This window comes from Rattus norvegicus, chromosome 12, assembly GCF_036323735.1.
Source record: "Rattus norvegicus strain BN/NHsdMcwi chromosome 12, GRCr8, whole genome shotgun sequence".
In the NCBI taxonomy this organism is placed as follows: domain Eukaryota; kingdom Metazoa; phylum Chordata; class Mammalia; order Rodentia; family Muridae; genus Rattus; species Rattus norvegicus.
The window spans coordinates 11,949,977-11,963,719 of record NC_086030.1 but is presented as its reverse complement, the minus strand read 5'-3'; the positions used below and the strand labels follow the sequence as shown (position 1 = coordinate 11,963,719).

At 45.8% G+C, this 13,743-nt stretch overlaps 1 protein-coding gene across 4 annotated transcripts in view; it reads left to right on the top strand.

Moving 5' to 3' along the window:
* Mtus2 (microtubule associated scaffold protein 2) overlaps positions 1-13,743 on the top strand; it is a 373,086-nt gene that overhangs the window by 152,079 nt on the left and 207,264 nt on the right. The window contains exon 1 of one of the 4 annotated variants that reach the window (XM_039089680.2): positions 5,727-5,871. The exons of the other annotated variants lie outside the window; for them this stretch is intronic. Within the exon in view, the coding sequence (XP_038945608.1) occupies positions 5,841-5,871 (31 nt within the window). The 5' untranslated portion in view covers positions 5,727-5,840. Of the gene's footprint in view, positions 1-5,726; positions 5,872-13,743 lie in introns of those variants that run through there. 4 annotated transcript variants of the gene reach the window in all.

The following is a 13,743-nucleotide window of genomic DNA, read 5'->3' as shown; positions in this document are numbered from 1 at the left end:
TTGATTTAAAATCACAACTCATGATGATGTTAGAGGGCTTTAAGAAGGACATAAAAGAAATACAGGAGAACATAGGATAACAGGTAGAAGCCCTTAAAGAGGAAACACAAAATTCCCTTAAAGAATTATGGGAAAACACAACCAAACAGGTGAAGGAATTGAACAAAACCATCCAGGATCTAAAAATGGAAATAGAAACAATAAAGAAATCACAAAGGGAGACAACCCTGGAGGTAGAGAACCTAGGAAAGGGATCAGGAGTCATAGATGTAAGCATTACCAACAGAATACAAGAGATTGAAGAGAGAATCTCAGGGGCAGAAGATACCATAGAAAACATCAACACAATAGTCAAAGAAAATGCAAAATGCAAAAAGTTCCTAATCCAAAACATCCAGGAAATCGAGGACACAATGAGGAGACCAAACCCTTGTGAAGTACAGACAGACAAAACCAGGCAGAGTTTGCCAAGAACAGTGGCTGCTCCCTGGACTGTAATTGGCTGAATGGCCACTGTTGTTGTTGTTGTTGTTGTTGTTGTTGTTGTTGTTGTTGTTGTTGTTGTTGTTTTGTTGTTTGAGAACCTTTGAAGTAGCCAGCTCTGTTCCTGTTTTCTGAGACCCATTTATGGACCAACAGTTGTTAGCCTGTGTTCAGGATACACAAATATACACCCGCTGGACTTTGTGGGATACAAACAATTAAATTAAAGGTTGCCATAGATGTGATAAGTATTTGATAGTGACCCGTTGAGAATTGACTGCAGGCCTGCCCGTGGGAGCAGACAGGGGGTCCGGAGGGATGCTGGAGACAATGGTGGGTTGTGCTGCATTTTGAAGGATACATAGGGGTTTATCAGGCTGCGAAAGGGTAAAGGTAGAAAGAGAGGAGCCATTGGTAGGCGTGGAGTGATCCAGATCCATTATAGGGATTGCAACTCTAGAGGGGTCCTGGGGAAGTTGTTCTAGCATTGGGGGTGATAGTGGACGGTTCGCTCACACATGGGAACTTGAGGTTCCTCTGGACATTAGATGGGATTTTCTAAATTGAGTAATTGTGGCTAAAGAGAAACCTGGGACAAGGATTCTGTGTTGGGCAACTACCCCATGGATGTGTACCGAGGCAGTGAGAAAGGATGAATGGATTCAGGGAAGAGAGAGACAAGGTAAAGCCAGGAGGTGGGCAAGAAATGAGGATAACCAATTTCAGAGGCAACGGAAGCAGAAAGTCAGCGGGAGATGGAGCCCTGGGGGAAGGGGCCAAGGAGACACCCCGAGAATGCAGCGTGGAGGTCTTCAGCAGAGCTTCTGAAGAAGGAAGTGACTACCACGGAAGTGACTGGAAGTGACCTTCGCGGTTTCATAGGAGGCGGGACAAGAAGGAGGAAGTGACTAACGGGATTTCCTAGGAGGCAGGACAAGCAAAAAAAAAAAAAAAATGCTAAGAGGCTGTTGAGACTGGAAATTAGGCAACAGTTGGTGACCTACTTTTGAGGGAACACGTTTAGTCAGACATGGGGGCGGAAGTCACATATTAGCGGGGTGATGCATGAATGAAAAGTGAGGAAATAGAAATAGAAGAGAATGATTTTTAAATACTAGCAGATGCAGGAAAGTGCCAGGGGTGCTAGCTGGAGGCGGGGGTGGGCTAGGCTGTTTTAGAGTGTGGGAGGAGATGCTTGCTGCGAACCATCTGAAACAGGAAAGAGAGGGAGGCGCTGGGAGAGAACTTGGCGCTAATCATGGGGGGGGGAGGGGAAGAGGATGCATCTTGGGGTATAAGGCAAAGGCCATGACTCTTCAGATGCAAATGAGAGGGGAATAGAGTAAAAAGGAATGAGAGGAGGGGGCAGGGTGCTGGTTCCCGGGTTAAGAGAGAAAATTATTGACGTCGAAATTCTACTTCACTACGCCGTCTGTGATGTGGATCGAATCAGATGGGATCAGAAGACAAACCCATGCATTACTGAGACGGCAGAAGGGGACATGGCCTAAATGCAGTTCCTTGGGCATCTTTTTATTTCTTCTTTGCAGGAGTTGAGCCCAGGGCTCTGTATACGCAGGGCAAGCACACTACTGAGTTTTTCCTTTGGTATCTTTAAATATTTCATGAATTCATTTATTCTTACGTGTATGTGCCTACATGGGTACGTGAATGTGTGTATAGTGTGTGTACACACCCACACACCCACACATATATACATACATATACCTATATGTATATTTAAAGAGCCATGGATCTGAGGTGCGGTGTGAAGAAGGAGGTCATGAGGCCCAAGGAAGGGATGGTTCACATGAAGGCTTGTTGTAGCTTCAATGTCAAACACTGGGGCAGGAAGAGAAAAAGACTGGAGAAAACTGGAGAGACCCAAACTGTGCTAAGGACTCTGCCTTTTACCTCAAAAGCAAGATTGTGTCTCTGAATGGTTTGAAGTAAGGGCATACTTGTTTTTTTTTGAAGGTGAGATTGGACAGAAGTTGGGAGAACAAAAGTGGGATGGGGGGCTGGAGAGATGGCTCAGCGGTTAAGAGCACTGACTGCTCTTCCAGAGGTCCTGAGTTCAATTCCCAGCAACCACATGGTGGCTCACAACCATCTGCAATGGGATTCGATGCCCTCTTCTGTTGTGTCTGAAGACAGCTACAGTGTACTCATATAAAAAGTGGGATAGGGTTGGCAAGAGGGGATAAGACAAGGGGTCCTCTCCAGGAGGCCATTTTGGGACACTAGCAAGGAGAGCCAAGGTGGCGGAGGTCAGGATGGAGAGCAGGAGAGGTTTCCAAGGTAGATTTCACCAAACGCCTGCCTTAGCTAAGGTTTCTCAGAGACTCAGAACCAACGAGAGAGAAAGACTTATCAGGAAGAGTGTCTCTTTAAACCACACTATGACTGACAGGCTTCCCGAGTCTGGCCCAGAGCCAGGTTCAAGTCTGTGCCCTCTGACTTGCAGATGTTCCTGCCACTGCATCCAGTCGCAGTGTCTCGCTGTCACCTGAGAGCCCTCTTCCGTCTCTTGTTCTTTCTCCAGTGCCTCGGTCACCTGGAAACCTAGGAGACCACGGAGCTTGGCATCACTGTGAGAGCTGTGTGCAGGGTGTAGATTCAGGAGAGCTGGTGGTACCAGCACAGGGAAAGATCCGTCCCCTGGCTCAAGCAGCGCAGCAGAGGGAATTGAGTCTCCTGGTCTTTCCCAGAGCTTAATAAGCTGACTGAGGCCCACACACACTGAAAAAAGCCTCTGCTCTCCTCACTCTGCCAATTCAACCCCTGATTTCTTCTGGAAACACACGCATGAATAATTTTTAACCTGGTACACAAATATCCCCTTACTCCAATTAAATCTCTGTGTATAATTAGCCTTCTGACCCTGTGGGCCAAGTTTACTTCAGAGTCGACTGGGAAGGGGAAGAAGAATGAAGAAAAGCCAAGGATCAGTGATGCCAGCCCTGGCTTACCTGTGTAACAAAATCTATGCTGTTGGTGAACCCATCTGTAATTGTTATTACCTTATAAAAAGAGGACGGGTGTTCTGGAAACGCCTACACCTGTTTCTGGCTGTGAGTTACTGTGGGACCTCAAGATGTCTGTTTTGTTTGTGAGTAAGTTTGAGCCCACAGCACAGTGTCTTTTCTTCAGGCTTTCTCATAGTCCAAGGAGACGTGCCATAGTTTGGGAGTTTGACAGCCCCCTGATGTCCATGTGTTGAAGGTTTGTCCCTGTGGTCACAATACAGAGACCCTTGAAAGGTAGGGCCCAGGGGGAAGCCCTTTGGTCCCTGGGTGTATGCCCTTGAAGAGGTTTGTGGGTCTTACTCTTTCTTTTGATGTTGGGACCAGAGGTGAGTGTTCTGTTCCCTATAAGTGTTATTTCACATCCTGACCAGAGGCTTCCAAACTATGGTCTGTCTAAGTGCGTCCTCATAATTAATTTCCAGAGAGACAGAGAGAGAGAGAGAGAGAGAGAGAGAGAGAGAGAGAGAGAGAGAGACTGGGAGAGACAGAGAGACAGAGAGAGGGAGACAGAGACGGAGAGAGGGAGAGACAGAGAGAGACAGAAAGATAGAGAGAGACAGAGACAGAGAGAAGGGGAGAGAGACTGGGAGAGACAGAGACACAGAGAGAGGGAGACAGAGACACAGAGGGAGAGACAGAGAGACAGAAAGACAGAGAGACAGAGACAGAAGGGGAGAGAGGCAGAGAGACAGAGAGGGAGACAGAGACAGAGAGAGAGACAGAGAGAGACTGGGAGAGACAGAGAGAGGGAGACAGAGACAGAGAGAGGGAGAGAGAAAGTGGGAGAGAGAGAAAAGGGGAGAGAGACTGAGAGAGACAGAGACAGAGAGACAGAGAGAGACAGAGACAGGGGTACTAAGAGAGACAGAGAGGGACAGAGGACAGAGAAGGACAGAGAAGAGAAAACTACATGGCAGAGTTTTGCACTCCTGAAGATGCTTTTAAGTCTTCATTCACTGCATTAAAAGTGATTTTAGAGGCAGAAAACAGTTTTCTTCTGAGATGTAATAACTTCTGGTGCTGATCATAAGCAATCATTGTTGCCAATCTGATGAAAAAATGTGGGTGATTTCCTCCCATTGATGCATTTTATAACCCTCTCTTCACATTGCTGTTTTTGGATTTCCAGGTCACACACACACACACACACACACACACACACACATACACACACACGCACACACATACGCATACACACATGCACACACACGCACACACATGCATGCACACACATACACACACATGTGCACACACACGCATGTGCACACACACATATACACATACACACACGCATGCACACACATACACACATACACACATGCACACACATACACACATACACAGACATGCACACGCACACACACATACACACATGCACACGCACACACACATACACACACACACACACACACACACACGAGCGTTTGTACATAAAGGGAAACTTATGTCAGAAACCAGTTGTCTCGCCAAGCATCAGTTCAGTAAAGACTTGGCTCTCCTCACTGCTGGTCAGTCAAGCTGTATTCTTTCCATTTACCTCAGTCTCTCTGTCCCTGCCTTTGTCTACCTCTCTCCTTCCCTTTCCCTTCCCTCCATCTCCCTCTCCCTCCACCCATCTCTCCCTGCATTTTAATTTGGTGTGAACCATTGCCTTTTATTTGCATGATTCCTCTGCCTCATCTTCCCTCAGTGTTTTCGACTAAGCTGGATTCCTTTCCCACCCTCTGCTGAACTGTTGCTTTCCCATGGACGATTTCTAAGAATGCTTTTTGGGTCACCCAGCCTCCCTCCTAGCACGCCCTTGCCCTTCTTATGTTATCACGGCGGCATCTTCTCGTATGAATGATGTTGCCTTCTAAAGGATATTGGTGTCTCCTTGTCTCCAGGGCAGTCTTTCTTCTTTGCTGTTGGTTTTGTTTCATTGAATGCTGGAAGATTCTCCCTAGTTCTCTGTGATCGCTGACTTGGATGAACTTGAGTTCATGTGTGCTAATTCTCCGGGCATTTATGTCCCCTCATGTTGGGGCTTGGCAGGGTTGGAGGCGGTGGTCAGAACCCTTAGGAGTGGCTCCATCCTCTGTATTTTTTTTCTTTTCTTTTTCTTTTTTCTGGCCTGCCCTTGGGCCTATGTCTCTGCTCACCTGGCTTCCCAGGCTGAAGGTCAGTGGCTTCTTCCTCTGCAGGGATCCGTGCTGTCTTCACTGCAGCACATTCCTTCTCCTCCCCCTTCCCTCCTCCTCCCTTCCCTCCTCCTCCTCGTCCTCCTCCTCATCCTTCTTCTCCTTCTCCTCATCCTCCTAGGTGGTCAGGGACTTTTACCCGTGTTTTATGATCCAGAATACTTGGAGTACCTGGCTTAGTAAGTATATGTCTCTTCTCTTTCTGGCTTGAAGTTGAAGTGTAGAAAGTGCTTAATGGCAAATACTGGGTGACTGTTGGCTTTGGGTTTCAATGTTGCCACTTGAAATGTAGCAGCTCTTGTTGGAAAGCAACTTTCATTGGAATTAAAAAACCCAGGCACTCCCCACTTAAGCTGGCCGGGGGTTTTCCTTTCTGCTCAAATGATGTGTTGGTGGCCACAGATTTCCAATCTGGTCAGTCTTGTAAAATGTGTGTGTGATCGTGAAGGCGTTAATGAAAGTCGTGCTTTTAAAACTTAATCCATAGGAGAAGCCTTTCGTTGTTCTCCAAGCAGAATGTTTGAGTCCTTTCCTCGGCAAATGCAGCAGCTGCCTTCATTCCTCTTCTGCTTTGAACTGCTAGAGCTGCTGCCAAGGAATACATGAGTCGGCAGAATCCACTCCAGATCCTTCTGTGCCTTTGGACTCCCTTAGGAACTGCAGCTCGGCTCTGAAAGTCACTAATTTGAATGAGATCTGAGCAAGGCTGGTCAGCCGTGTTTGTAATACAATGGCTGGCAGCTCCATGCCCTGGACAGGTCTAGGATCTTGTGATCTTGTGATCTTTGTGATCCTTGGCTAGCACAAGGTCACCTTACGTTCAGCCCGGCTTTCCTGGCAACTTCTGTTTGTGCACAGCTGTTCCTTGCATCATTGTGCTTCTGGCTGGTTTCTTCTGTTCAGTGTTGTCTCCTGACATCCCGTTTCCATCTCTGACACAGAGGTTTTGGTCCATTTATCTCCCATTGTTTTGCTCTGGCGTGGTGGGAAATCAGCCACTCGATGTTTGTGAACCTTAAACTGGATCACCTTAACTGACGTTTAGCTTAACGAAAAATGCAGACACAGGAGTTGAATCCCGTTTGCTCAAATACTCCATAAATGGCTTATATATGTACAATTATTTAGTTTTCTGTGTGCTTTGCCTGTGTGTATGTCTGTGTGCCACCTGCATGCCCCGTGACCAAGGCCAGAAGAGGGTGACAGATAGGCTGGGACTGGAGTTACAGACTGTTGCAATCTGTCTTGTAAATGCTGGGGATTGAACCTGGGACCTCTGCAGGAGCAGCCAGTGCTCTTAACTGCTGCACCATCTCTCCATCCCTTATTCCAGAATGTGTGGGACTCATTTAAGTCATCAGAAGATGTCAAGGGGTTGGGGATTTAGCTCAGTGGTAGAGCGCTTGCCTAGCGAACACAAGGCCCTGGGTTCGGTCCCCAGCTCCGAAAAAAAAAAAAAAAAGATGTCAAACTTAAGATTACAATCTCAATTAAAAAACAGTGCATAGATAGGATTATTTGGTCTTATACATTATTTCTCACTGAACACACACACACACACACACACACACACACACACACACCCCATACAATAAATAACTCATTTATTTTCCTTTCTGGCCTAGATATTAAAGTCAGTAAACCATAACTATTGATAAGAATTTCTTTTTCTCCCTTTTTTTCTTAAAGATTTATCTGGGTGTGGTGGCACAGGCCTTTAGTCCTAGCACTGGGAAGCAGAGGCAGTTGGATCTGTTGAGTCAGAGGCTAGCCTTGTCTGCGTAGCAAATTCCAAGTGAGCCAAGGCTACACCATAAGACCCTGTCTCAAAAATTTTTCAATATACATTTATTTTATGTGTGTGAGTGCTTTGCCTGCATCTACACCTGAGCAGGCAGTACTCACCTGAGCCCTCCTCCTCCCTTTCCTCCCCTTCCTCTTCCCTTCCCCTCCTCACTTTGCCTCCCCCTCTGCCTCCTCCTCCACCCCTTCCTTTTCCACGGACACCCCATTGCCTGGCATGACCAAACTGGGCTGAGTTCCTGTTCTTTTCTGCTCCTCAGCTCTGGGTCCACTCAGCCCATTTTTCCATCAGTCCTTACTGTGCCTGAGGAGGGCTTAGCAGGACCAGGACACATCTGTCCTCAGTTTCCCTCTGACACTTCTCCTTTTCCCTTTGGTGGAGCATTACCTGACACCCTTCATGGTAGCCCAGACGACCGCAGTGTGTGCTGATGCTACTAACACATGTTCTAGTCATCCTCTCTTAGGCTGGGAAGGGCTAACCTACTGCTCATCTGCCTACCTTCCTATTATCACTGTGGCCGTCTCAACCTTGGTCTCTGTTGGCCTCCAACCCGGCCTTCTCGATCCTTCTCAAACAAGAGCGTTTTTGTTGTTGTTTGTTTGTTTTTTGTTTTTGAAATATAACTCACACACCACATAATTCACTTATTTAAAGTACAAGCATAATGGGCTTTTTTTTCTTTTTGACTCTTCTCAGATATGTAACCATGACCACAGTAATCGTAGAACATTTTATCACTCTGAAAAGAAATGTCAACTTGCTGTCACTCCAGATGTGCGTTTTACCTCCTGGACCCAAGCTCCCAGAATAATGACTCTGATATATTTACAAACACCTTGGCCATTAGCTCTGGTTTGTTCTCTGATTTGCTCACAATTTAATATCTCTTTTATTCTAGTTTAAGTTCTGCCTTGTGGCTGTTTTCCTCTGCTTAGCTCCCATGCTCCTGCCTTCCATGTTGCCTGCCAAATCTACCCTTCCACTCTGTAACCCCTATCCCGCCTTCCTCCCCTCACCCCTGGTTTGCACTTGGCTCTATACCAGAATCTGTTCTGCCCACCGGATGTCTCACCTTCTACCCTTTCCTATAGGCCATTGGGTTTTGATTGACAGGTGCCGCAGCCATACAGTGCACAAGAGTTTCGCTCTCCATCAGATTTTCCTTAAACACCAGCCACTTGCATCTACTGATCAACATTCTGTCTTTGGAGATCCCTGGATTCTAGATACCTCGTGTGATGGATTCATGGCATGTGGCCTTTTGTATGTGACTTATTCTGCTAGCTTCAGAATGTCAACGTCTGACTGATTGATAACACACTAGCGTTTCATTTCTTAGTCTCCTTATTTTGAGAAGAACCAGTGGCTTAGAAGTTATTTTTGTTTTGTTTTTGTTTTTGTCCTAGATCTCAAGGCTTGAAATCCAAACTCAAGTACCAGTAGGGTTGGTTTCTGCTGAGGCCTCTCTTGGTTTATGGGTGAGAGTCCTCTCAGATGCCTTTTCTCTTCTCTGTGTGCACAGACGAGGGGAATGCTGCCACTAATGTTTCTTCCAGTCTCTGGACCCTTACAACTGTAGGCGGCCTTAAGTATCCTGCCAAGGCTGTGCCTCCAGGAACATATGACTGTGGAGGTGACAGAACCCAGCCCATAACGACTCCTTCCAGCTGGTGAAAAATTTTCCATTTTCTCTCTATACCGTGACTTGCTTATAATTGCATCAGTTCATGGAGATTTGGGTTGTCTCTGTTTTTTGTTGGTTATTGACTATGTGATCATTTTCTTACCCTGTGAGTGTTGGACAGATTTTTTTCTCTTGGGTATTATATTACTCAGAGTTCTTCAGAGGAATATATAGCTATATATGTGTGTATATATCTCTGTCTATGAATATCTATGCATATATCTATACACACATACACACATCTGCAGTTTCCACATTCCATATTCTATCTTATGCTTGCTATCTATTAGCATGGGCTCACTGCCCCATACATTTCCTCCAAGACCTCATTGACAGCTTATTTGAATGCCTATGGACTTCTGGAAGTCTCGTTGAAGCTCCCGAGACGATTCCATTTCTGTTACTCTAAAGTTCCTATAGCATCCCATCTGAAGCTGGCTCCAGGGCCGTTCCTATAGTGTAAGTCCTGCTAGGACAACACCTGCCTTCAGGTACCCAAATCTCACCCAGTTCCATGTTGCCAAATAATATACCATACCAAGCACCAGTAGTTTAGAACTACAGCAAGAATTTACTGCCATTCGCTCGTTTCTGTGGGCCAGGAATTGGGAACATCTTGATGGATTGTTTCTGTCTTGGCATTCCCCACTGGGTTGCAGTCAGCTTTGTCTAGTTCTGCAATCATTTGAAGGCTGCCAAGGGCGAGGGATACAGTTCTGAGATGAAGGGGTTGTTGGCTGCTAGCAAGAGACTTCCCTCCTCCAAGCGGGAGAACTGTTTGCTGTCCTCATATGAAGCCTGGCTTCTTGAGGTAGCAATCTGAGAGCAAAAGGGTGGTCATGCAATGTCGCTCATGACCTGCGCAGTATTGCGTGCGTCACTCACCAGAGCAATCCTCATTCACTGGTGGGGCTTGATCGGGAGCCATCTTGGAAATCGGTTGTTACGCTTCCATGTCCTGCTTTTTTCTTTTGTTGAAAGGTATTTGCAATTTCAATAAGTGTGGCATCAATGTTAGAAAAAGATAGCAAGCTTGTCTCTGTTTGCATAATTGTGCTCATTATATATCAGACAATACACTATGTCTCTTCTAGCGTAATAACGATTAGATAGATGGGGCGGTTTGAATGAGTCCCTCACAGGTTTCTGTGTCTGAATGCTTGGTCTCTGGTTAGTGGCACCATTTTAGGTTCTGCAATTTTGTTGTACTAAGTTCAGCACCGAGGGAGAGAGCGGAGAGCTCCTTAGCTATGCCCTACTTCAGGCTTGTTCTTTCTGGTTCTTGCTTGTGGTTAGGGTGTGGCCTTTCCGCTTCCTGCCAGCCATCATGCCTGCCCGTTGCCATGCCTCATCACCACGGCGGACTCTTGTTCCTCTGGAACTCCTTTCTGTAAGTTGCTCTGTGCATGGTGTTCTACCACAGCAACAGAGAAGTAGCTAAGAGAGTAGCTTTATCCTCACTTTCTCCCGTGATGAAATTGAGGTGCCCCGAGCTTGAGTTCAATCAGGTTAAGCCCAGGTCTGAAATCTGGCCTGCAGCATGCTATTTTACTGGCTTTGTCTGTGTCCTTCTTTTCCTGGGAGGAGATGCCACTTTAACAAGGAAAGTTTTATCAACAGAGTTCTGTCTCGGCGAGAAGAAAGCGTGGTGGAAACAGTGGCGGTGTGAGCATGTGCAGGGAAGCTGTGTGAGCATGCGCAGAGAGGCTGAACTACTCCTCGCTGATGCGAGCATAGCCGAGTACCTGTGAAAAAAGAAAAAAAATCGCTCATGACAGTAACTGGAAAGAAAAGTGAAATTAAAGAATAATCTGGGGGTTGGGGATTTAGCTCAGTGGTAGAGCGCTTACCTAGGAAGCGCAAGGCCCTGGGTTCGGTCCCCAGCTCCGAAAAAAAGAACCAAAAAAAAAAAAAAAAAGAATAATCTGGCTCAGATTATATAAATATGCTATAAAGACCCCGGTGCCTGAGTCCAGAAGTCAGAGGCTGTCTCCTTCCGCCTGCTGAGACGGGCTCTCCATTCTTTCCAATGTGCTGACTTCCAGCCATTCTCCTGTTTTGATCTCTCTTCTTGACCCAGGACTGCTGGAGCTGTGAATGGGCACCACCATGTTTGGCTTCTTATGTGCGTGCCCAGAGATGGGACAGAGTGTTAGGCTTATAAAGCAAGTGCTTTTATCCACTGAGCCGTCTCTCTAGCCTCACTCGCATGGATCTTCTTACATTCAGCACTTCTACTTTCTTTATAATCATTAATGCATATTAACTACAAATGCTAGGGATTTCATAGTGACGTTTTCCGATATGCAGAAATCGTGCTTCGATTACATTTACCCTGACTACTCTTTCTGACTTTTCCCTCTCCCCGCCACTGCTATGGTCAACTCAATCCTCTCTGGTGGACTTTCCACGGTTTCCAGACTTTTGCTTTTGCTTTTGAGGCAGGGTCTCTCTGTGCACCAAAGGATGGCCTTGAGTCACCTCTGAGTGTTGAGATTATAGGTATGTGTCTGGTTTATGAGGTTCAGGGGCTCAACCCAGGACCGCAAGCATGGTAGGTGTGTACCCCACTAACTGTACCTAAGGCCTCCTTCTCTCTTCCTCCAGTTCGCACTGAATTGGATTAATGAGCATTTACCCTTTTAACATTTTAATTTCACTGCCTGGGATGCATGACCGTTGGACGATGATGGACGGGACTTTATCAATATAGCGTTAAATCACAAATAAACGACCTTATTCTACGCCGTTGAGATTTAGTTTAGTATCACAGAGCTGTAATTTAAAAAGGAAAAGGCCCAAACAAATAAAATTCATGTCATTTCAATAGGAAGATTTGCTTTCTTCAAAGAATTTACTTTTCAAAGGGAAAATAATATTACTTTGAAATAGCATCACGTCTTTCAGCAGACAGCAAAACCTCTTTTGTTGTTCCAGCAGGAATTTTTTTTCTTTTGCTTTCTAGCAAAAACTTGTCAGGAAATCGAGCTTTGATTAAAATAAATGAGTTCAGTTCAGCTCCCTTGCACAAGGCTTGGACATTTGATCCCAGCATTTTTAAAATGTTTATCAGCTTTGAATTTATTTTAATTAGCTTCCCCATTTTGCCCGCATTCACTTGGAAGGGACTTTGATGTGTAATACAAAACATTTATTGCCCCTCTCTGGTCGAAGTATTTTTGTAGAGGACACACACTGGCAGATCAAATTTTCCAGCCAGTGTGCGCCCTTTAAAGGTTTTGCTTATTTTGAATGGTCCTAGAAAAGATCCCACGGAGTGAGGTAAGCTGGACTCAGAAAGACAAATGTCGAATGATCTCCTTCGTCAGAGGCTCTGCCTCTAAATCTTCAGACAGAAGTGTAGTTCCCCACCCCTCAGGGAGCAAATTTCTCTTTGCAACACACAGAGACCATTATAGAAAACCACAGCCAATCAGAATGCAGAGGCGTGGGGCCCAGTCCCAAGTCATCTCGTGTCCACCAGCACTCCTGCACCTAAGGCGCAGGGATAACTGTGAAAGAGGGGGTGGAAGGATCGCAAGAGCCCGAGAGCCAGGGGATTTGCTATGGGATTGTGTCCCCTAGTGATACGGAAGCTACCCATAAAGCCTCACCAGCATGATGGCCCAAACATGACATGAACAAGGACAAAGACAACAGATAATGCTACCATGAATTAGGGCCTCAATACCGGACAAAGAACGACAGGCAGCTAAGGGATGCTAAGAGGAGGAGAATAGTCTTTCCCAGGGAGACTTGGTTATCGAATACTAAGTAGTCAGCCCTATAAACATACATACATACAAGTAACATTTTATAGACTTAACAGGTTATATCTAGGAAATATAAATTCATATATCGTCTTAGGGTTTTACTGCCGTGAGCAGACACCATGATGAAGGCAAGTCTTATAAAGACAACATTTAATTGGGGCTGGCTTACAGGTTCAGAGGTTCAGTCCATTATCATCATGGTAGCATCCAGGCAGGCATGGGGCAGGAGGAGCTGAGAGGTCTACGTCTTTATCTGAAGGCAGTTAGGAGAAGACAGAGGTAAACGGGTCTCTGAGTTTGAGATCAGCCTGGTTTACATATTGAGTTCCAGGCTAGTCAGGGCTCATATAAGATTTTGCACCTCCCTTAAAATATTTTAAAGATACTGATAAATATTGAGTATTATGTATCAACATGTGTGTGTGTGTGTGTGTGTGTGTGTGTGTGTGTATGTGTATTACATCAACTGTCAATGAAAAAAGTGTGGATTTGAAAGAAAGCAAGGATGGATAACTGGGAGAATTTGGAAGGGTAAAAGGCAAGAGAGAAATATTACAATCTCAGATATAAAACAAAAACATCACACTTACTTCTATTTTGTGTGCATGAGTATCCTGCCTGCATATATGTCTGTGTACCTCATGCATTCAGTGCCATCAGAGGCCAGAAGAGGTGTCAGATCCCTGGAATTAGAGTTACAGAGGGTCATGAGCTACCGTGTGGGTGCTGGGAACCTAATGGGTCCTCTGCAAGAGCAGCCAGTGCTCTTAACAGGGGAGCCATTGCT